Raw genomic sequence first — 24,238 nt, 5'->3', positions numbered from 1 at the left:
CTTGAATCGAGGATTTTTAGAATAGAATTGAGAAGGAAGAATAGAGGGAAGAAATAGAGAGATAATAGAGAGAAAGTGGAGGAAAACAGAAAGACTTTAGGAAGAAAACAAATAAAGAAGAACAGAGGGAAACAAAGAGTACATAGAGAGAAAACGAGAGAACTTCAATATATTTTCTTGATTCTTGATAATTTATGCACTGTGGTAGAGCTTTATATATAAAGCTATTTAGCAGATTCACATAGTGGTTACCACTACTCCACTACTTCATAATTGTAAATAATACTCTACTACAAATAACTGCTCCTAATTCTCTTTAATTCACAACATTCCCCTTCTCTTAAAAATTTTCTTGTCCTCAAGAAAATCAAAGGACTGAACTCGAGAAAATTGAGCTAGGAGATCCAACAGAAATTTTGTTATCCAGCTGCATCTTCAAAGAAATTTTTATCAGCCACTTCAATTTCTCCATAAAATTCTTGCATATTAAGAGAAAGGGGCTGACACTCATTAGTATCCATTATTGCCAAGTCGAGACACTCTAGGCAGAGCTTTCGACCATCATCTAGGGTAACATATCTTGTTTCCCTTGGCTCCATTCGCTCACAGCTACAGCATTGAGAAGTCCCATCATACTCATGAAAAGGACGGTACTTCAGGACCCAGAAAGGATGCACTCTATATTCAATTAAGGATAATTCTATTTGCACAAAAAGCCTTTTACAGAATGATGTTCTCGCGATAAATTGAGGACTTATCGCGATAAATTCTCGATATTCTCTCCTCTTATTTGCTTTAGTAATTGATGAACTCACTAAACACATTCAAATAGAGGTGCCATGGTGTATGCTATTTGCAGATGACATGGTGTTGATGGATGAAACAAAAGAGGGAGTGAACACTAAGTTTGAGTTGTGGAGAAACAATTTAAAATCTAAGGGATTTAAATTAAGTAGAAGGAAAACAGAATATATGGAATGTAAATTTAGTAAGAATGTAAGAGTGGATGATGTTATAATAAAATTGGAAGACCAAATCATACAAAGAAAAGACTATTTTCGATATTTGGGATCAATGATTCAAAAATATGGAGAAATTCACGAGGATGTCATGCATAGAATTAAGACAGGTTGGCTAAAATGGAGAAATGTATCAGGGGTATTATGTGATGGTAAAATCTCATTAAAATTGAAAGGAAAATTCTATAGGACAGTTATAAGACCAGTTTTGTTGTATGGTTCAAAATGTTGGGCAGTCAAATACCAGTATAAGCAAAAGACGAGCGTAGCGGAGATGAGGATGCTAAAATGGATGTACGACCATATAAGAAAAGATAAAATTAGAAATGAGGTTATTCGTAATAAGGTAAGAGTAGTGCCAATCGAGGAGAAGATGAGAGAGACTAGACTAAGATGGTTTGGTCATGTGAGAAAAAGACCAAGAGATGCTCCTTTGACAAGAGTTGATGAAATGGAACAATTAGTCAAAAAAAGAGGTAGAGGCAAATCCAAGAAAACTTTAGGAGAGACATTAAAGTTTGATATGAAGTGTATGGGTCTAAATGAAGATATGACAAAAGACAGAAATACATGAAAATCTAGGATTCATGTAGCCGACCCCACATAGTGGGATAAAGGCTGGATATGTTGTTGTATTCTCTCCTCTCATATCTCTCTCTCTCCCCTTCCCCCTCCAACAACCACACCTCTCTCTCCCCTTTCCCCTTCAGCACTACCTCTCACAGCCTTCCTCTCACCGTTGCCACTGCCTCGCACTTGCTGCTCGACGCCCGCCGTTGCCTCGCCTGGCCGACCGTTGCCTCGCCTTTCGCCTGACCGATTGTCGCCACTCACTGCCTGCTACAAGACTTGTGATAAGAATAATTCCCAGACATAGAACTAATAATCACAAATTGGTTGATTGCAAGCATGGCATCTGAAACATTCTGGATGCCAAACTGCAGCCATGCAATTCAGGAATCTTCCATACCCAATCTCAATGTTACAGCCAACACATATCCTGAACCCTGTTGAATTCAAGCTTTCTTGTATAGCTTTGGCAGGTTGTTTATCTTCTTTCAATTGGAACTCATTATCTTCTAGAATTGGATCAGCATTCTCCTTCGGCAGAAAGTCCTTCGACAAGTTGATTTGCGGAATTCTATGAATCACTTCATTTCCTGATAGTTGTGGATCTAATCTTTCTTTAGGAGAAAAATGAGAAGGAAGACTTACTCAATACGATTTCGAGAACATCAACATAAATCCATCTAGCCTTTTTGCTAAGCCATCCATAGATGTCTCAAACTTCCAATCCAAAGGAAGAATCGCCTCATGGTTTCTATTGGATTCAGCTCCTAGAGAATCCACTCGAGTAAGCAAATATGAAAAATGTAGCATTCATTTGCTGCAGTTGTGCTTCAAGTTGTTTCCTGCGTGTTCCATCAGCTATGGCGGAATTTGCACAATAACAGATTTTGGTGGCCTAGGAGGAGCTCTGATAGTAGCCTTTTTCAAGGGTGTGATGTTGCTATAGGATTTTTACGAGTTTAATCTTCTCATTCCATAGCACCTTTTCCATACTTTCATGTCTTCTCTAGTTGCTCCTGAGTCTTATTCTTTTGTACATGAAAAGGACCATGGCAAATTATATGGGATTGATTATGCACTCCGACCAAATTTGGCTAGTAAAGCTATTTTATATACCACCATTCCAATCTTCTCCAATACTCAAAAGGTCCAATTTAAAAAGGACTTAGCATTCCCAAATATGACCACTCCTTTTCAAGGAGACTCAAAAATACTGTCACCAATGTGGAACTCCAGGTCCCTACTTTTGTTGTCAGCATATCTTTTCTGACGACTTTGAGCAATCAGGAGTCTCTGTCGAAAAACTACAATCTTCTAGGTGGCATCTTGTACCATCTCAAGACCCAATAGTTGTCTCTCGCCCACTTCATATCAACAGAAAGGTGACGGATATTTTACCATAAAATTCCTCATATGATGCAACTGCCAAACTCCAGTGATAATTGTTGTTGTGGGCAAAATCCATCAGCATCAATTGATCATTCCAATTACCCTTCCATTCCAAGGCACATGATCTCAACATATCCTCTAAGGTTTGAATCATCCATCAACTTGCTGGTGATAGACTAAGTTAAACTTCAAATGAGTATTGAAAACCTCATGCAGGCTTTTTCCAAAACTTGTACCCAAATTGAGGGTTTCAATCTAACACAATAGAAATAAGTACTTCATGTAATCTCTCTTTCTCTCTCTTATATGCTCTTAAGCCAACTTATCCAATGACCAAGTAATTTTGATGGCAAGAAAATTCATAGACTTAGTTGACCCACAATTACCCAAACTGTGCCAGGCCCATCTCTAGTTTGTGGTAATCCAGACACAAAATCCATAGTAATTTGCTCCTATTTCCATTCTGATAGTGGTAGTGGTAGTGGTTACAGTTTTCCCACTAGCTTTTAGTGTTCTATGTTGAGTTGTTGACAAGTGGAGCATTTGGCCACATGCTCTAGAATAGCTTTCTTCATCCTTTTCCATCAAAAATGTTCTCGCATATCTCTATAAATATTTTTCTGTTGTGATGGATACTATATTTTGAGCTATGGGTTGTCATGACCCCAAGGATATAATAGTAATGTAGTTTATTTGCAATTATTATTTATAGTTAGGTGTAGTTATTTGTAGTGGAGTAGTTATGAAGTAGTGGAAGGAGTGGTAATTGCTTGGTAAAATCTGTTGGTTAGCTTTATATATAAAGCCATAACCCACAGTGCCAAGAGTAGGAATAAATTGTCAAGAGGTTATTGAAGTCTCTCAATTTCCCCTATTGTTCTCTCTATTTCTCCCTACTTCCTGCTAGTTTCTCCCTCATTTTTTTTTTTTTTTCTGATTCTCCCTATTATTTTGTTTGATTCGCTGTGTGATTCTTCCTATTTCTCCCTCAATTCCATTTTATCTTCAAAGGAAACATTAGTTAGGACTAGGATCCTAACATTTGGTATTAGAGCAGCAATTTCTCGGCCTAAGGTCTAGCTTTTCTTTTTTGGATTTCCTCCATGGCTGAGAGTTACCAGACGCTCGAAACTTCTATGGATAGATTTGAAAGGAAATTGGATGAACTCATGATCATGATGGCCAAACGATATCAGGTTAGTCTTCTAGCGGAATTACTTTCTAGGGAATATTTTGATCTAGTTATTCAACTAAAGAGACCAGTCCCTGTGACAGTTGGAGATCCACTCTTGCTAGGTAATGATGTGATTCATAGAACTCCGCTAGTCAACTTGCAGGAGGATTTTTTGTTAGAGGAGAAGGATGAACGAATTCTAGAAGATAATGAGTTTCCCTTGAAAGAAGATGAACAATCTGAATTGGCATCTGATAAGACATATGTTCTTAGCATCTACTCTAGGTTGAAAGGTGGTCAGGTTTCAGCCATTGTGGAACCTGCAGAACATTCTCACCTCTTCCTATGCAAGCCAGATGCTAAGAAAGGAATAGCAATTGCGGAAAAATCAATATGACACCATTGGAGGAGAAATCTGTTGAAGATGAACCTATGGTGTACGATAGCAAGATGGAAGCTAAACAGAAAAATCATGATGCATAGCAGAAGGTGGGGATCAAATAGTGAAAACAAGGATTGGATGAAGAATATTGATCAAGTTACTGAGATTTCTTGGGGACAAGAAATCTTTTAAGGGGGAGGGAATATCATGATCCCAAGGATATAATAGTAATTGTAGTTTAATTGCAATTATTATTTACAGTTAGGTGTAGTTATTTGTAATGGAGCAGTTATGAAGTAATGGAAGGAGTGGTAACTGCTTTGTAAAATCTGGTGGTTAGTTTAATATATAAAGCCATAACCCATAGTGTTGAGATTAGGAATGAATTGTCAAGAAGTTATCGAAGTCTCTCATTTTCCCCTATTGTTCTCTCTATTTCTCCCTATTTTTTGTCAATTTCTCCCTCATTTTTGTCCAATTCCCCCTATTATTTTGTCTAATTCCCCCTATTATTCTTCCTATTTCTCCCTTAATTCCATTTCTATCTTCAAAGGAAACATTAGTTAGGACTAGAGTCCTGACATGGGCTTATGTCAAAATCTCCTATCTTAGATCATCACTAGCCAGTACACATAATCGTCTTCTAAATTTGAGGACTCTATCCTCTCCCACTGCAAAATAAGTCCCAAGTTTCACCTCTGCCTTAATCCTTTGATATTGAGAATCACTAGTTTGAGCCATCTTTTACCTAGAAAAGTTGGTGTCACAGTCAAGTCACTGCAAGAAGCTATCTTTCCATATGGTATTGTCATGTACTTTCGGGGCATACTGTAATAAATAGAATTTTGTGGTAATAGGCACTATAAACCATTGTATATGGGCAGTAGTGGTGTGTGATACTTAGGCAGTTATTTTGGGCGGGAGATGTAGCATGTGAGGGAAGGCTATAAATTGTGGCCGACCCTACTATTGGAATCATCCAGAACTTGAATGAAATCTTGATTCCCTCTCAATTCTTCTATCCTTCTCTATCTCTCTCTATTTCTTTAATTCTCTTTCCCTCTACTTCACGAGATTCTTCTTGTTCTCATTGAGATCTCTACCAACCAGGAGAGATCAATTCTCAAGCATTGCCAGATCCTCGTGGATATGACAATTTGGTATCAGAGTTGAATTTTGGGACTCGCAAACGAACGAGACGACAATGGCTGAAGGCACACGGATGAAGAACTTGGAGGCTCAAGTGCAGCAATGCGGATCCTCGATGGCGGATTTGTAGGCAAGGGTAGACCAATTGGAGTTGGGATCCGATAGGAACCATGAGGCGATCGTCGCCATCGACAGGAAGTTAGATGTGGCGAAACGCAGGTCTAAGAGGAGTTGCAAGGATTTATGGTGATGTTCGCAAGATAGCATCAGGTAAGCATTCCATATGATTTTCCCCCTCGAGAGAGAGCAAAGCTGATTCTGCCAAGGTAGGGAAGAACGGATCCAATTATGCCAGGGAGAGGAAGGAATCAGAGGACCACTGAGATTTTGGTGGGAGGAGAAGATCAAGGGGAGGCTGGATGGGAACAACGATAGGAGGCGTCAATAGGCCACAATCCGTATGGTTTACCCATGCCGCAATTGGAAATTCCCTTGTTTGATGGGGCGAACCCCCGTTGGTGGGTTAGGAGATGTGAAAGGGTGTTCGAATGGTATGGAGTGGTCGGGAGGCAAAAGGTGGCAATAGCAGCAGCGTACCTTAATGTTGGATCATGAGGATATCCGAGACTAAGGCAATGGAGATTTGGTTAAGATTAATTCCTAAACTAGAATTAGGATCTTACATATATCTTTCCTTTTTTCCTTATTATTGATTATCTTTCCTATCTTGTATCTTTCCTTTCTTGTTGTTTCCTTTGTTGTTGTATTTCCTCTCTATAAGAGAGTTGATTGTATTCATAATTGGTGTAATGAGATTATTAAGTTTCTCCTAAAAGTTTTATATGGTATCAAAGCCTAATAGGTTGATACACTAAAACCCTAGTGCCTTCATTGCATCGGTCGCCACCCCTTCATTGGGTTCCTCTTCACCATTGGTTTTAGTCTGTTCGAGTGCCTTCAGCGCATTATTTGGCCACCAGCACCGCCACTGCCATTGGGTTCCCGGCCATCAGATTGGCCGACCACCAGAGACCCACCGACGCTGGAGCCTTCACGCGCCCCCACAGGCCACCGTCCAGTTCGTCTCCGACCCCACATGTCGGCGTGTGCGCCACCCTCTCGCCTCCAACTTCTCCAGATCAGCCCTCCAACATTTTTCTCGCCCGTCCCTAGTGTTCAACGTGCCTTTATTGCATCCGACCTCTTCCTCACCAACTGGAACAACCATGTTGGAACATTCAGGCGTGACTCCAGATCTGGCAACTAGAGAATTGACTCCAATGGCTCAATCAATGGAAGTCGGAACTGGATCAGGGACTGGAGGAGAGCTACCTAGAATTCACCAATCCTACCGATTTGATGGTAGGAATTATTTACAATGGGCCCAACTGGTACAAACATTCCTCAAGGGTAAGGGAAAAACTAGCCATTTGACTTCGGCTCCTCCAAAACCAACAGATCCTGCATTTCCAACATGGGAGGTAGAAGATGCTCAAATCATGTCATGGCTTTGGAATGCCATGCAACCCGAGGTAAGTAAAAACTACATGTTTTTGGGTTTAGCTAAAGAGATTTGGGAAACCATACGACAGACTTACTCCAAAATTCATGATGTATCAGTTATATTTGAGGTTAAAACCAAACTTAGTAGCATTAAACAAGGGGGCATGAGCGTTATTGAATACTATAATAAGATGCATGGCTTATGGCTAGAGTTAGACCATTATCAGAATATTAAAATGGTATGCAGTGCTGATGCTGCAACTCTTAGTCAAATGTTTGAAAGAGATAAGAGTGGTTGAGTTCCTAGCAGGCCTCAACTCAGAGTTTGATTAGGTTCGGGTGCAAATCTTAGGGAGAGAAAAGCTTGTAACATCCCGCATCGAGCGATAAGAATGACCAGAATAACTTACCCTGATGGCCCTACGCAAACTTCCCAGGGGTCACCCATCCTTGAGCTTCCCTAGCTCAAGCACGATTAACCCGGGAGTTTTTTGCCTACATTCAGGCCAAAAGGTATCCAGCTGGTGTTATTTCTTTCCTTACTTATCCTCGATATATACTATTCTTCTCTGGGCTCTTGGGGTATTACATTCTCCCCCCCCCCCCCCCCCCACATGACGTTCTGGTTATGTGATCTTATAACTAGTCCTAGATCTTCTCCCCTTAGAGGGCTGCCATCCTAGAAGCTGCTCCTTGTACAAGCCCTTGAGCCCCAACGCCACTCCCCACCCTCATCGGACCGCCTTCACCAAGGGTCGACTCTGAAACCACCTGTAACATCCCGCATCGAATGATAGGAAGGAGTTGAATAACTTACCCTGATGGGCCACCACGAACTTCCCAGGGGTCATCCATCCTTGAGCTTTCCCAGCTCAAACACGCTTAACTCATGAGTTCTTTGTCTACATTCAGCCCAAAAGGTATCCAACTGGTGTTGTTTCCTTCCTTACTTATCCTCGATATATACTACCCTTCTCTGAGTTCTTGGGGTATTACATTCCAGCACTCCATGAGATCTTCGCTATGGTTAGAAGTGAGGAGAATCGAAGGACATCAATGCTTCATGAAGCTGATCAGAAAGATCATCCATGATCTCCAATCGAAGGGCTGCTGTAGTGACTGAAACTGGTCCAGAAAAATCAGCCATGGTGTCCAACAAAGGAGGCAGATCAAGGATGAAAGCACGAAGGGGAGAATTTCAGTCTCGGACTGCAAATAAAGAGGCACTATGGTGCACCTTTTGTAATAAACTGAGACATACTAGAGAGACTTGTTTCAAGCTCCATGGAAAGGAAGTGATTTTGAATCATTTGGAAAGTTTTAAAAATCTGGCAGCCAAGAATCAGGCATATGTATGCAACAAGGGTCAAGAAGAAGAGGGATTAACTACCCAAATTAAGCCTGCTCTAGGTGCTGATTTTTTAAATATTGAAGAGATCTCTAAGTTGAAGCTGTTCCTCAAGACCCTACAAGACGGTTCATGCTCTCTTGCACACCAAGACTAAGTAACTGCCTTCATTCAGCATTTTTTCCAGCCTTTAAGACTGATGAACAGGATGTATGGATTCTAGATACTGGGGCTACTGATCACATGACACCCCATTCCCATGTTTTTGATGCCTACCACTCTCTTTCCACCTCTAAACAAATCACAATCAATGGAACATCTGTTCCAATTTTAGGCCAGGATATAGTCACTCTAAACCCTCGTTTTTCCCTCAAACAGGTTCTTCATGTACGTAGTTTATCAGCCAATCTTGTTTCTATTCACCAACTAACCAAAGATTTGAATTGTCGGGCTATTTTTTCCCCTCATTTGTGTGAATTTTAGGCCATGACAACAGGGAAGATGATTGGTGCTGCTAGAGAATGCAATGGGTTGTACTACCTGATGGGGGAAGACACTTATCCTACAAAGGAACAGCTTCCAGCTGCTGCCTACTCATCTCAGTCAACCTTCAATTATAGGGATGTATGGCTGCAACACTACCGATTGGGTCATCCTCCTTTCACTCTATTAAAATCCATGTTTCCTACATTGTTTGGATCTTTAAATCCTAGTCTTTTTCATTGTGATGTTTGTGTTATGTCTAAGCATCATCGTGTGTCCTATCCCCCTAGCAATAAAATCTCATCTACACCATTTACTTTGATTCACTCAGATGTATGGGGACCATCTAAAATCCCTAATTGTTTTGAGGCTCGTTGGTTTATCTCTTTCATTGATGATTGTACCTGTATGACTTGGGTTTTTCTATTAAAAGATAAGGCCACCATTAGTTCAGTTCTTTTCACTTTCTGTAAAATGATTGCTACTCAGTTTGGTTCGCCTATCAAAAGATTAAGAACTGATAATGCAAGGGATTATTTTAATCATCTTTTGCATCAATACTTCCAGCAAGAAGGAATAATCACCACAATGTTCTTGTGGCTCAATCTCTTCTTCATCACCACAATGTTCCTAAATCCTTCTGGGGGGAAGTAGTCCTTACAGCGGCCTATCTCATTAACCAAGTCCCTACCAAGTTGCTACAAAATCAAAGTCCTTTACATTGTCTATCCTCTTTCTTTCCTGATCAGTTCTTACATTCCTCTCTTCCTCTTCGGGTGTTTGATTGTGTATCCTTTGTTCACATTCCCAAACAACACCGCGATAAACTTGATCCTCGAGCAATCAAATATGTTTTTCTTGGATACTCACCCACTCAAAAGGGGTACAAGTGTTACCATCCTCTCACTCAGAAATTTTATGTCTCCAAGGATGTCACGTTTGTGGAATCTACACCTTTTTTTGGTTCATCCTAGGCTAGTCCCCAGGGGGAGACTTTGGTTTAAGGTGACCACCCTTCTAGTGACAACCCTTCTTGTGATAGTGACATCTTCTTTCCTTCTGTTCAGCCTATTCTTACATCTTCTCAGCCCCTTAGCCATCCTATTATCTCTCCTCAATCTCCAAACAACAGTCATGAATCAGATCTCAATCAAGGAATGACTAAGCAGGAGCAGGGGCAATCAGATACTCAAGAGTTGTCACCCTTTGTTAGGTATAAGGGATCTCCTTATGTATTCAAACGTAGACAGCCCCAGCATGCACCATCATCAGCTCCTAGTCAAGGTATGAATCCCATTCAACCTTTTCCCTTAGTCCAACCTGATGACCTAGACCTATCTATAACCATTCGAAAAGGGAAAATAAGTTGCACTCAACACCCATTAACCAATTTCTTGTCCTACCATCGTCTTTCCTAGAATCACAGGGCCTTCTTAGTATCCTTAGATTCCATTGAAATCACTAATTCAGTTGATGAGGCTCTAAAAGATCTGAACTGGAGGCAAGCCATGTTGGAGGAGATGAAAGCTTTGAAGAAGAATCATACATGGGACTTAGTGCCTCAACCACAGGGTGTTACACCAGTTGGCTGCAAGTGGATTTTCAATATCAAATACAATGTTGATGGAACCCTAGAGAGATACAAAGCTAGATTAGTTGCCAAGGGCTACACTCAATCATATGGCATAGACTATCTTGAGACATTTACCCCTGTGGCAAAGATGGCAACTGTGAGAGTTCTTTTATCATTAGCAGCTTATTTTGGATGGAGTCTACAACAGTTGGATGTCAAAAATGCATTCCTACATGGAGATTTGGAAGAAGAAGTTTTTATGGAATTGCCCCCTGGATTTCAGGAAAGGGAAGCAGGGCAAGTGTGCAGACTAAGGAAGGCACTCTATGGGCTCAAACAGTCCCCCAGAGCATGGTTTGGTAGGTTTTCCAGGGCCATGATAGGTATGGGATATCACCAAAGCAGGGGTGATCATATACTTTTCTTCAAGCATTCAGACAAAGAGAAGGTTATTGCTTTATTGGTATATGTAGATGACATAATAGTCACAGGGAATGATGCAGAGGAACATAAGATTCTCAAGGACAAGTTAGCCAAGGAATTTGAGATTAAAGACCTTGGTCTCCTCAAGTATTTCTTAGGGATTGAAGTTGCTTATTCTAAGGCTGGAATATTTCTCTCCCAAAGGAAAAATGTGCTGGACTTGTTAGCTAAGACAGGTGTATCAGGAGGAAGAGGATCTAATGTGCCAATAGAGCCTAACAACAAGTTGGGAGTTGATCCTAATAGTCAACCAGTAGATAAGGGCAGATACCAAAGGTTGGTAGGACATCTGATATACTTGTCTCACACTAGGCCTGATATTGCTTTTGGTGTTAGCCTAGTGAACCAATTTATGCATAACTCGACAGAAGAACATATGCAGGCAGTAAGAAAGATCTTAAACTATTTGAAGGCTACCCTAGGTAAGAGGATCTTATTTAAATCAAGAGAAGAATTGGATATTAAGGGGTTTATAGATGCAGACTATGCAGGATCTCTTATTGATAGAAGATCAACTAGTGAGTATTGTGTATTTCTTGGTGGAAACCTTGTGTCATGGAAGAGCAAGAAGTAAAGTGTTGTATCAAGATCAAGTGAGGAGGCTGAATTCAGAGCAATGGCTCTTGGCCTATTTGAGGTGTTGTGGCTAAGAATCATCCTAGAAGATTTGAAGATCAGGGTTCAAGGATCAATTAAGGTGTTTTGTAACAACCAATCAGCCATCAACATTGCCCATAATCATGTTCAACATGACAGGACAAAACATGTTGAAATAGACCGGCATTTCATTAAAGAGAAGTTGGATGCAAGCCTGATCAAAATACCCTATGTTTCATCTAAAGACCAAGTGGCGGATGTGTTAACTAAAGGGCTTGCAGCTAAGAGGTTCGAGGATTTAGTATGCAAGCTGGGAATGATTGACATACACTCTCCAGCTTGAGGGGGAGTGTTGGATCATGAGGATATCCGAGACCAAGGCAATGGAAATTTGGTTAGGTTTAATTCCTAAACTAGAATTAGGATCTTACATATATCTTTCTTTTTTTCCTTATTATTGATTATCTTTCCTCTCTTGTATCTTTCCTTTCTTGTTGTTTCCTTTGTTGTTGTATTTCCTCTCTATAAGAGAGCTGATTGTGTTCATAGTTGGTGTGATGAGATTATTAAGTTTCTCCTAAAAGTTTTACACTTAATGATGCAGGGGACGCTTGGTACCAAGGGTGGTCCAAGGTCCAGGAATTCTACAATTAGGAAGATTTTGTAGAAGAATTATGTGAAAGGTTTGGGGATCGAGGGTTGTCGGACGTGGTTGAAGAATTTAACAAAATCAAGCAAGTGGGAATGGTGATAGAGTACCAACTAAGATTTGGGGAGTTGAAGGCCTTGATGCTCAACCACAACCCATTCTTAACATAGGCTTATTTCGTTTCAAGCTTTATAAGCAGCTTGAACGAGGAATTGAGACCCCTGGTGAAGGTGCTAAGACCCCGGACTCTCAAGCATGCTACTGACAGTGCTAGGCTGCATGAGATGGCGGTGGAAGCACTGATGAAGAAGCAGAGGGCAGTGAATAACAGTGTTGTCCTAGTGAATTTACTGCTTGGTAGGAGTTATACCAAGGAATGGGGATGAGGATCTTCGGGCATGAAGAATTTGGCATTATTGGCCCCCAACCCCCAAGGAGGGAAGACCCAAGGAGGGAAGACCCTGAGATTCAGATACCACCAGATCCAGATGAATCCTATTGACATTTCCAAAACCGCATTTAGAACTCACCAGGGCCACTATGAATTTCTTGTCATGCCCTTTGGCTTAACCAATGCCTTAGCCATCTTTCACTCTCTAATGAACCAGATTTTTGAGCCATACCTCAGAAATTTTATTCTTGTATTCTTTGATGATATTCTGATACATAACCCAAATTTTTACCTCCACTAAAACATTTGAGGACTACATTTGAAATTCTTAAGCTCAACAAGCTATATATATTAAAAGATCAAAGTGTGCCTTCGCACAAAGCTAAGTGGAATATTTGAGATATATCATATCGGGCCAAGGAGTGAGTACAGACCCCAAAAAAGTGGCTGACATGACCAAGTGGCCGCTACCGACAACTATTAAGGCCCTAAGGGGTTTCCTGGGATTGACCGGTTATTATAGAAGATTTGTAAAGGGGTATAGAGGCATAAGTAGGCCACTTATGGACCTGTTGAAGAAAGATAACTTTGGGTGGAATCATAAGGTTGAGTCACTGAAGAAGGCTATGAGTGAAACCCCACTGCTCGGCCTGCCAAATTTTGGCAAGACATTTGTGGTGGAGACAGATACTAGTGGAATGCACATAGGGGTGGGCCTTAGTGCGTATGAAAAGGAGCTATTAGGAGTCATTTTTGCAGTGGATAAATGGAGACATTATCTTGAGGGGAACAAGTTTATCATAAAAACCAATCATGAGAGTTTGAAGTTTCTACTACAATAGAAACTTCACACCCACTTGCAGAGAAAGGGGATATGACTAAATTAATGGGCCTGGACTATGCAATTCAATACAAGAAATGGAAGGAGAACATTACGACAGATGCTCTGTCTAGATGCCATGAAGAGGGAACAGTTGTTGCCATCTCAGCTTTAGTTCCGGAGTGGTGTTAGGAGGTGGCCAATAGTTACAAGGGGGACAAGCAGGCCAAGGCTCTCTTGGAGCAACTGATAATTGCTCTTGCAAGTAAGGTGGGGTATACACTAGCAAATGGGGTGATGAGATTCAAGGGTAGGCTGGTGGTAGGAAACAACACAGAACTGTAGAAGAGTATGCTACAGGCCTTACATGAATCCCCTCTTGGTGGCCATTCAAGAGTCCAAAATACTTATCACAAGGTGAAGCAACTGTTTAGTTGGCCTAAGTTGAAAGAGGAGGTGATGAAGTTTGTCCTGCGTGTGATGTGTGTAAGAGATGCAAATATGAGACGTGGCCTACCCAAGGCTTTTACAACCATTGAATATTTTGGGGCAAGCATGGAAAAGTGTTTCCATGGACTTCATTGAAGGGTTTTCGAGGTCGGAAAGGAGGGATTGCATATTTGTAGTGGTGGACAGATTCTCTAAATTTGCTTATTTTATGGGCCTCACTCACCCTTACACAACACAAGTAGCTCAAGTCTTCTTAGACCAAGTGGTGAAAGGGCATGGGGTGCCGAAGACTATAGTGTTAGATCGAGACAAGGTTTTCACCAGCCTCCTATTACAGTCACTAATGAAATCTCTGGGAGCTAAGTTGAACTTGTCCTCTGCCTATCATCCTCAAACTGATGGGTAGACCGAGAGAGTCAACCAATGTCTCGAAACCTACCTCAGGTGCTTGTGTTTTGCACACCCAAAAAGCTAGCACAGTAGTGGTATAATTCCACCTACCACAGTGTCATTAAAATGCCACCCTTCGAGGCCCTCTTTGGCTACCAACCCCTCTATTGCTAGCTCTACCTGGCCCTACTAGTGTGGCTGCGATGGACGAACACATGCAGCAGAGGCAACAGGTCCTTCAGCAACTGAAGAAGGACTTAGCCGTGGCCCGGAATTGGATGAAACAAATGGCAGACAAGGGAAGGAGTGAGAGAACATTCCATGTGGGAGAGGCAGTCTATCTGAAGCTGAAGGGACCCAATTTAGATCCTTAGCTCCCGACCCTATCTCTAAGTTAAGTCCAAGGTATTTTGGTCCCTTTCCCATTGTGGCCACAAACTGTAGCTATTATAGGGAATTCAAATCCACTTGGTGTTTCATGTATCGTTGTTGAAGAAGTCGGTAGGGAACCAACTGGTTAGTGCCCAGTTACCCCTGGACTCTGAATTGCCTCCAGAACTGATTGCCATTGTAGATCGCAAAGTTATCTATCAACATGGGGCCCCAATAATGCAGGTGCTGGTGCAGTGGTCCAGCATGCCTCCAGACAGTAGTACTTGGGAGTACCTCCCAGACTTACTTAATCAGTTTCCCTGAGCTGCTAGTCTCGCAATCATTTCTTGAGGACAAGAAATGTCTCAAGGGGAGGGTATTTGTCATATACCTGGGGGGGCGTACTGTAATAAATAGAATTTTGTGGTAATAGGCACTATAAACTATTGTATATGGGTAATAATGGTGTGTGATACTTAGGCAGTTATTTTGGGCAAGAGATGTAGCATGTGAGGGAAGGCTATAAATTGTGGCCAACCCTACTATTGGAATCATTCAGAATTTGAACGAAATCTTGATTCCCTCTCCATTCCCTTCTCAATTTTCTATCCTTCTCTATCTCTCTCTATTTCTCTAATTCTTTTTCCCTCTACTTCATGAGATTCTTCTCATTCTCACTGAGCTCTCTACCAAACGAGAGAGATCAATTCTCAAGCATTGCCAGATCCTTGTGGATCTGACAGGTATCACTTCCACTTCCAAATGCCCGAATTCCTCGTCCTTAAGATGTAGATGGACATCTAGTGTAGCTAACACACTCCCTCTGAACTTTCTGCTAAGTTTATCAGCTACTACATTAGCTTTCCTAGGGGTGATGCTAATATCCATGTCAGTCTAATCAACTCCAGCCATTTCCTTGGTCTCAAATTTAGCTCCTTCTAAGTAAAAATGTACTTGAAGCTCTTGTGATCAGTGGATCTTGCATGATTCTCTATACAGGCAATACCTCCAGATCTTTAATGCAAAAACCACCGCTGATAGAGAAGTCATGAGTCAAGTAGCTCTTCACCATACTTTGCGTCAACTCTTGGAAACTTTTGTCGCACTTCTAAGTCCACTCAAACTTGGCTCCTTTTTGAGTAAGACTAGTAAGTGGCAAGGCAATACTGGAACATCCTTCAATGAACTATCTGTAATATTCAGCTAATCCAAGAAGCTTCGAACCTCAGTAACTGTGGTGGGTTGGGTCCAATTCACTATTGCCTCTGCCTTCTTTCAATTTACTGCTATGCCATTTTTTGTTGGCCATGCCCTGGAGTCAGGAGGAGCAGAAGGAGCGCTTAAGATTGGTTCTATAGACACTATGGGAGAAGAAATTGTATGCCAAGCTCAAGAAGTGTGAATTTTGGTTAGATAGTGATCAACAAGTCTCATGTGGAAAATTATATACTCCTGCATCATCCTCCCTTGATAGAGCCCTGTTTTTACAAGTCACAAAATAGTCCAACTAAAATGTGGGTTTCTCACATCCCTATACTTGAAGACATGGTGCCTTTACTAGAATATCAGGCCATGATCAACTTCCTTGTTCTTTTGGTTTTTGGCATTCTAACTCAATCTCTCTGGAAGAAAATAGGGTTCTAGATCATTACAAAAAAAAAAAAAGAAAGAAACTGCCACAATGCATTGAGCCTTTACTTTATTGTTTAGACTTAGAACCTCTCTCTCTCTCTAGTGATTGCCTACCTCTCTCCCCTCTTAGATCTGGGAGTCTCTGCATGCTTGATGCCTGCCATAATTTCCAACAGGTTTCCCTCAGCTAGTTTGCTGCTATCATTTGTACATTATACTCCAATTTAGGAAAGCAGCATTTGTTGAGTTTCACGCCTACCATATTCTCTCAGAACTTCTGTTACACGGTTCTATAGTTAGAATGTGAATACAACTTCTTACTATCTTTTATATAATAAATTATAGATTTATGTGATAAACAGAATGAAGAAAAAGCTTTTCGCATCCTTTTTTTTTTCTTTTTCTTTTGAATAAAAAAAGAAATTAGCTCATTAGCCGTTCATGCCCTTTCTTTTGCTTGAATCTGTCATGTTTAGGTGTTTGTGCTTCATAGGTATCATGAGCTTTTCACCAACTCTAAGCATGACCTTATATTGCTCCAACAGTTATCATTCTTCAGCTCTATCTCTATTATCTCCATGTTCCTTCTTTCCAGTTATTTTCCATTATTTTTAAACATATTAGCTTGTGTTATTTTCATGGAAAGGAACAGTTTTCAGTTGTTATCTTTGAGCTAAAATTTGTTTTCTTCCCCTTTTTATCTTGATATTTCAATATTAAATATCAATAAGCATGCTTGCTTAATTGGCAGTGGGCTTTACTAATGCTTGGTGTTGGTTGTATTGCCAGGTTGCAAGACTACAGGAACAATTGCAGAAAGAGAGAGAGTTGAGGACTGTGCTGTTAGCTGGACTTAAAACGCCTCAAGGGTCTTATCCTTTCTCAGCTTCTGTTGATAAAAAGGTCTGTTTGCCTCTAGATCACTGGTATTATTAGTATTCATCATGCACTAAATATCATTTATAATTGTAATAAAGACTAAGGCTGAGCTTGAGGAAATTGCCCGAGTAGAGGCAGATGTCATCAATTTGAAACAGACAGCCGATGATCTTGGAGTGCAGCTTAATCAACAACGTGAACAGAACTTTAGCCTGGCACATGGCTCAGGCAATCAACTTGTACAGACTCCAAATCATGAATCAAAATTGTAAGCTTGCCTTTTGATTTTTTGACTGTATCTTCATCCATTTTTCCTGATTCACTTATGCAATCTCTGCTCTGGTTATATACTCCTTCAAGCTCTGGTGTCTTTTAATGTTTAAGGAGATTTCAAATATAAGATGCATGCTTGATAGAATCTGAGCTGTTCACTGAATTGCATGTAAGGTCTTCTGTTGCTTAATAATAAATAAGATATACTCCAGATGCTCATCTTTTGATACCTCTTTACGTTGAGTTTATTCCTCATGCTCTTTGTTGTTTATTTGCTTCACTTCTCCCTCTAGTAGTACTTGAGAAAATATACTTGATAGAATTTTAACCGTCCACTGAATTGCATGCAGGAAGTCTTTAGGTGCTTAGAAAACACAAAAGGTGCTAATCTTTTGGTCATTCTGTCTTAAGTTTATTCCTAATGCTTTTCTGCACCGAAATTATGGGTACAGGAAGGAGAAAGACAAGGATATTGAGACTACATCTACTTTATATGGTTCAAAGAGGTCAACTAGAAGTAAGGTACACACTGACGCCAGCCTGAAGCTTATTACTAAAGGACTGATAATTCCTTGATTTTTGGTTGTGTTTGTATGCATACAAATAGTTAAATTTCTGGATTTCTTGAAGTGTATTTTGAGGTGGAATATCTGAATTTTCAGTGAAGTTTTGAAACATGAAGATGAGTTTGCTTGACTAATGTATCCTCTACAGAAGACTTATTTTTTCCCTTTCCTTCCTGAGTTGCCAATGAAGTTAGACCATCAGGACAGCCAAATTTTGTCTAGAGTATCATCTAGTGTGAATGTGGTCTTGAATACATTAGGATCTACATAATCAGTTCAATTTTTTCTAATTATTTCACGGAAAGTGTTGCATTTGGCTTTGTACATCTAAGTTCTCAAGTATTAGGCTTCACGCATGGAGCTTTAAGCATCTGGCATGAATATTCCGACTAGTTATTTTTCTGAGAGGGTTTTCTTTTTTCAAACATTTAAGAATTTGACCCAAAAAAGAATAGCAAACAGCTAAAAAGATAAGAAGCAATTATGGTTTACGTGATCTACCAAATGGAACTCATTAGGAGATGATTCTTTGCCCATTTTCAGTGTTTACTGGCTAGTTTATTGGTTGACAGACCTGGAGTAATCTTGAAAGGAATGTCAGTTGATGCACTTATCTCTCAAAGCAAAACGTTTGTCCAAGTTTGCCTTATGTATGAGGTGTGTGTGCGCAGGTGGGGTATGAACAGGATCATTGACTTAAGCTTTGACATGGACTTTGGCTTTGTACATCAAAGTTCTAGTTTGCCTGTGCAGATGAGCAATTTTGTGCTCAGTCTTGTTAAATTTTTCTTACATGCCCCTGCCTTGGATATTACTTTAGAAGATACATTTTGTCAGTCTTCCTAAAGTAAGTGTGCATGTCTGACAACAGCCTGGCAATGCCACCTTCTATTGCTAACAGAACCTTAATCAAGGTTGCTTTGTTAACCTCCGGTAATTAACCTCCAAATACATGGTTGAATTTGACTTTATTTGGTTTGTGAATGAGCCTTGATCATTATGGAGATCAAGCTGTTCAAACAGCTCTTTCATATATCCTTATATTAGTGACCTGTGAGCTCTTAACATTCAAGGGCAACCGAGATTTCTATATCGGGTGTTATTGATTTATTGACATTGAAATGTGGTAATCATTGTGAAGAATAACTCTTTTGGTCTTTTGACAGAATGATCAGTTGGATAAGGTAGACAGTGACAGGGAGATACAGGAGGACTTTCCAATCTCAGGAAATAAGAATTTCCCTCAGAACCAGCAGTCGGATCCAGTTCACAACTCCAAATATGTTGGGACTACAGGCACTTTATCTTCTGCAGAGGCACTGACAGGCAGGGTGGCTTCTGTCTTGTCGAAGAAGTCAGGTATAAGGGGTGAGGTAAGTTCATTCTTCTTGTCTTTGCCTGTTATGTTTTCCTCCTGACACACTAGATAACGTTTGTCAGAGTTGAGGGGCTTTACCGTGTCAAAATTGATGCTGGTCTGTCTTGTTTCTCACTACCAAGAATATTTTGATTTCTATGCTGTGGAAAATGAGTATCTTGCCTGTCTTATTTATTTTTGAAGAAGAATGTTTTCATTTCCATTGTCTGTGGCCTCTCTCATTTTTCTTCCTTTCGTGGGAAACCAATACTTATCATATGTGTAGTCGTTTCCAGAAGAAAAGGTGTATTCAGTTATGGCGGAGATTTCTTTTTTAAAAGCTGCTTTATCTTTTTTTGATCTTATTTATCCAGATACAAATGCAACGATCTCCCGTAGTCAGTTAACGTTGCTTGCTTAGTCAAGTGCCTGGATTAGCTTACAAACCTTCCGACTCTTCGCAGGGGGCTAACGCTTCATCTGCACTATCAAGGCTGACAAATCGACTCAACTTCTTGAAGGAACGACGCAGCCAAATTGCTAATGAACTCCAAAATATGGACTTAGAACGCAATTCAGGGCTTTCTGATCAAAGCCATGAAAAAAGTAAGGGTTCAGAATCACGCCAATCAGGCCTAAACGTAGACAAGCTTAGGCCAGCAGATGGTCGGTCAGTCTACAACTCCGAAAAGGGCTCAGGACTAGGCAGCAGTCAATCCATCCAGAATGTAGACTCTGCACAAACAGCAGAGGGCCATCAAGAAGAAAATAAGGAAAAGCATAGGAAATCCTCTTGTCGGTCACACCGAGCGACCCAAAACTCTGATAGAGGAAAGGCAAAAGATCAGTCAGCTCCAAACCTGGAAAGAGGAAAATCTGAAAGCTTCCCCAATGTGGACAAAGGGCGAAGGCCAGAAGTCCCTCCAAGGACATATTCTAGATGATGCAAGTTTTCTCTTTCAGCATTATCAGCTTATCTCACTGTCAATTTTCTCAATAAGGATCAGACAGTTTGAGGAAGATGAATGAGCTGTTGGATTGAGGTAATTTGTAGGGACCCAAAAAAATTGATTTTGATGATCATATCTAAAGTAGCCGCTTCTGAATTCAGACCGGAACTGCCCCTCCACAAAACCGGGAAGTAGAAGAAGAAGAAGAAGAAAGGGCCCATGATGTATGTACAGATCATTTGCCTCCCCTGATGAAAGTTGAATTCTTTTGAAATCATGGTTTTTTGGGTTTTTCACTTGTTCACAGACATGGTAGGACTTTTTGTAATTATTAGTGTTCTATTATGCAAGATATTTTGTCTACTGGTGGTCTAAGTGAAGCAGCCCTACACTGGAATCTTCTCTGTTGCGAAAATAGTCTTGTAGTCAGGTACCAAGTGTTGGATATTCATCCTGATGATATTAGGCCATGTACGATTTATTCCTTGAGAAATGGAACAACTGACTTTCAAGAAATAATTGTTCCCTAATTAACAGGTGTGTGGAATAACTGTACTACTTTCCCTTGGAGCTGGGCATGCAATGTAAGATTTAATAATAATCAAAGGAAGAAGATCTAACGGAAGCTTGAAAAGTGGGTGTGAATTTTGGGAAAGTTTCATCAAATTTCAGAGGCTCCCCACCTTAAAAGACATGTGAAATCAGGTGGTGTTGATTGCTTTCGAGGCTTTGTTGTCACCCTCATGTTGCATCTTTTGAGCAGCTAGCGGATGAAAGGTTCTTATGGGGGTTCTTTGTTTTTCCTTAGAAATCGTATTATATATGTTATAGGAAGGTTCCAGGGGGCATTCATAGTCCAAATTCCATGAACTGTGAATATATGGGTGTTTTTGTAACTTGCACTTATTCTGGGAAAAGCAGACGAAAATTGGATTAGATTTTGACTTAAAACCAGATACCAGAACACTAAACTAAGCCCTAGGGATTCTGTATTAACTCATAACCCTCTTGAACCAAACTTAATAGAAACTAGATATCAGCAATCAAAAGAGAAGAGTTAAAGGAAGCTTACCACTCAACGGAATCCACCAAAAAGGAAGGGAACTAGTGGAATAAGTCAAAAACAAAATTTTACACTTGCATACTAATCTCTAAATATTAATATACTCAAATTTCACCAATTAGCGTTGAGGCCTAGAATTGTTATTATTGTTAAAAGATAACTTTCACAAAGAAATTTTTTATTTTGCTCTTATATTTAAGCTCCCTTTCTCCCTCTCTCTCTCCTTAGTCTCTTTTTTCTTTATCTCTTCCTTCCTCCTTAGCTGCTGACAACAATAGTAGGGGCAATCCTAAGAACAAGTCTCTCACTCTCTCCCTACCTCAGCTAGCAATGAACTCTTTCTCTCCTCAGCTAGCAATTGCCTTCTCCGCCACCTAAGTAGCATCTTCTTTCTTGCATCACTAGTACTCTACAACTTGTTGCCATGACCGCCATATATTTTTGATATAAACTCACTCACTATTGGATTGTCACTATTAAAAAAATTTAACTTTATCATTATCTCCATCAATGATCTAATCCCTGCTCCGCAATCGTTGAGGTTGCTGCAAATCACACTATTTTTTTCTTTCTATGCTCTCGGATTTTTGGTTATCCCACCAATTACTGTCTCAATCAAATGATTGATTGAATTGAGTCCAACAATAAAAGCAAGAGAAAAAAAAAGGGAAAAATGGATAATGGGAGCGACCAACCAACTATTGCTTCAGAAATATAGATAAACTCAAAAATTTGGGCACAGCATTCTAGAAAGAAATCTGGGCTTTTTTTGTGTGGAACCCAAATCAGATTTGGGATTTGGGTTATTTTTAAAAGGCATGAGGATTGCGAATACTACTTAACCACATTTCCTCTCCCTCGTGCCCAAGGAATTGAGCTTTCATATCTAATGGGAATTTTTTAAGTTAGGTATGTCTGTCTGTCTGTCTGTCTGTCTAATGGATTTTACCAATCATATCCATTATCCATCCATCCTTCAACTTTACTTAAAATTATATTCTTACAGTAAACAATAAAACATTAAATGGCAAATACTCTATTTCTATTTCAATGATCCATCCATCCATCAACTGCATGCATCACGTTCCAATTTTCCACTTCCTAAAGGCTAAAGGCTAATAATAATGAGATAAGAATAATCAATCTTATTAAATCAATTAGTTTATCGTCATCATCGTCATCTTCAAAAATCCTTGAGAATCTTGCGGACCTGTTCCAGCGTCACGAACAACACTACCGTAAATGGGCCCTGCCTCGACACCGTGGGCACAAAGCCCTTGTAAAGGGCCATTGGCCCTTCCGCCCTTATCGTCTTTAGCCCACAGTCTAGGGCTCCACTGTACGGTGGCTCCATTCCCGGCCCAACCTTCATGTTCATCACCCTAGTCTTGATCACATCCACTGGATTCGATGCCACCGCCGCCACAAGACCCGCCGTAAAGCTCGCCGCCACGTGCGTCCCCAGCCCATCTTTCATCCACCTCTTCTCTATGATCGTCTCCTTGGCTTGATCGTACGTCGCCAGTTGTGATGCGGTCACGATCATCGCGCGGTTCACCGTAAGCGAGGAGCCGCGCCACAGGCTAGTGACCCCTTCCTGGCGCGCCATCCGCGTCACGGCGTCCACCACACTCGAGTAGTTGCGCCGCTGGCTGACAGGGAGCCGGCCGTCGGCTTGCATGCGGACCATCGCCACGTCGGCCGGGTTCCCGACAGCCGCGCCGACCGCGCCTGCCACCAAGCCGGCGGCTACTTTCCGGCCGAGAGGGAGGCTACCCGGATTGTTCGGGTCGGACCACTTTTGCTTGAGGATCTCGTAGAGGCCCATCCGGGTGGTGGAGTAGAGCGTCTGGCGGAGCACAGTCGCAGAGACGCCGGAGAACAGGGCGGCGACGCCTTCCGTCCGGAAGATCTTGACCCCGACGGAGATGGGTCCCACCTTGGGCGGCTGCGGCGCTGGGAACTTGGCGGTGGTGCCAGCGTTGAAAGCGTAGGCGGGGCGGAGCGAGGGGACTTGGGTCTCGCCCTGCAACTGCATCCGAACCTTGATGAGATCGAGCGGGTGGGTCGAACAACCCGCCACGACTGAAGCAATACCCCCCTCGACAAAACCTTTCAGACCCATGTCTGGAATTTCTAAGAAATCGAACGAATGAAAGAAGAAAGAAAGAAAGAGTTTGATATGGTATTGGTGTTCGGTTAAGAATTAATAGCAGTAGCAATTAGGGACGCAAGAAGATGGGAGTGGAGATTGAAGGCTATGGAGGAAGAGAGAGGAATATAAATGGCCTGTGACCCCCAAGGAAAGAGAAAGGAACACAGATGCTTGCTGTTGTGTTGGTGCTTGCTGCGGGGGTACGCGGAGAATGGGGCCACTGAGACCCCTCACTCCCACCTTCTCCAAATGAATTCCAATTGGAATGGAAACGAAGAAGGGAATGGCATCGCCAACTCCAAGCCAAGGCGCCAACTGGACAGTTTCAGCTTCAGCTACAGCTTCATTTGATTATTATTATATCAAATTTAATATTAATATAATCATTGATTTTAAGTAATTTTTTTTATAATTAATATAATAATTATACTTACTGGGGTTGTTCTAATTTTGCTCATATATTCCATGCATTTGCCTTATCAATTAAGTTAAGACTGTCCAAGGAAGGGCTAATCATAGTGAATTAGTGATGCAAACCTTTGTTTAAAATTTTATTTAAGTTTGAATCAGTTTTGCTAATCTAATCATCAAATCAAAACTATTTATATCAAAATTAAATTA

General features: G+C 40.9%; 2 protein-coding genes across 7 annotated transcripts in view; one reads left to right on the top strand and one right to left on the bottom strand.

The window, feature by feature from the left end:
* Positions 1-21,116, top strand: part of LOC127800227 (rho GTPase-activating protein REN1) — a 76,225-nt gene extending 55,109 nt beyond the window's left edge. For 5 of the 6 annotated variants that reach the window (XM_052334722.1, XM_052334720.1, XM_052334721.1 and 2 more), the window contains 5 exons: positions 17,164-17,277; positions 17,352-17,521; positions 17,979-18,048; positions 19,259-19,465; positions 19,914-21,116. In XM_052334722.1, coding sequence (XP_052190682.1) covers positions 17,164-17,277; positions 17,352-17,521; positions 17,979-18,048; positions 19,259-19,465; positions 19,914-20,393 — 1,041 coding nt within the window. In that variant the 3' untranslated portion in view covers positions 20,394-21,116. The remainder of the gene's footprint in view (positions 1-17,163; positions 17,278-17,351; positions 17,522-17,978; positions 18,049-19,258; positions 19,466-19,913) is intronic. The other variant, XM_052334718.1, reaches the window with a different exon arrangement.
* Positions 21,117-22,477: 1,361 nt separating this feature from the next.
* On the bottom strand, positions 22,478-23,931 carry LOC127798865 (mitochondrial uncoupling protein 5-like). Its single transcript, XM_052332501.1, has one exon. The coding sequence runs from the start codon at positions 23,585-23,587 to the stop codon at positions 22,646-22,648; it is 942 nt and encodes a 313-aa protein (XP_052188461.1). The 5' UTR covers positions 23,588-23,931; the 3' UTR covers positions 22,478-22,645.
* Between the last annotated feature and the right edge of the window lie 307 nt (positions 23,932-24,238).

Source organism: Diospyros lotus, chromosome 4 (genome assembly GCF_014633365.1).
Source record: "Diospyros lotus cultivar Yz01 chromosome 4, ASM1463336v1, whole genome shotgun sequence".
NCBI classification, from domain to species: Eukaryota; Viridiplantae; Streptophyta; class Magnoliopsida; order Ericales; family Ebenaceae; genus Diospyros; species Diospyros lotus.
This window is presented reverse-complemented; position numbering and strand designations above follow the sequence as displayed.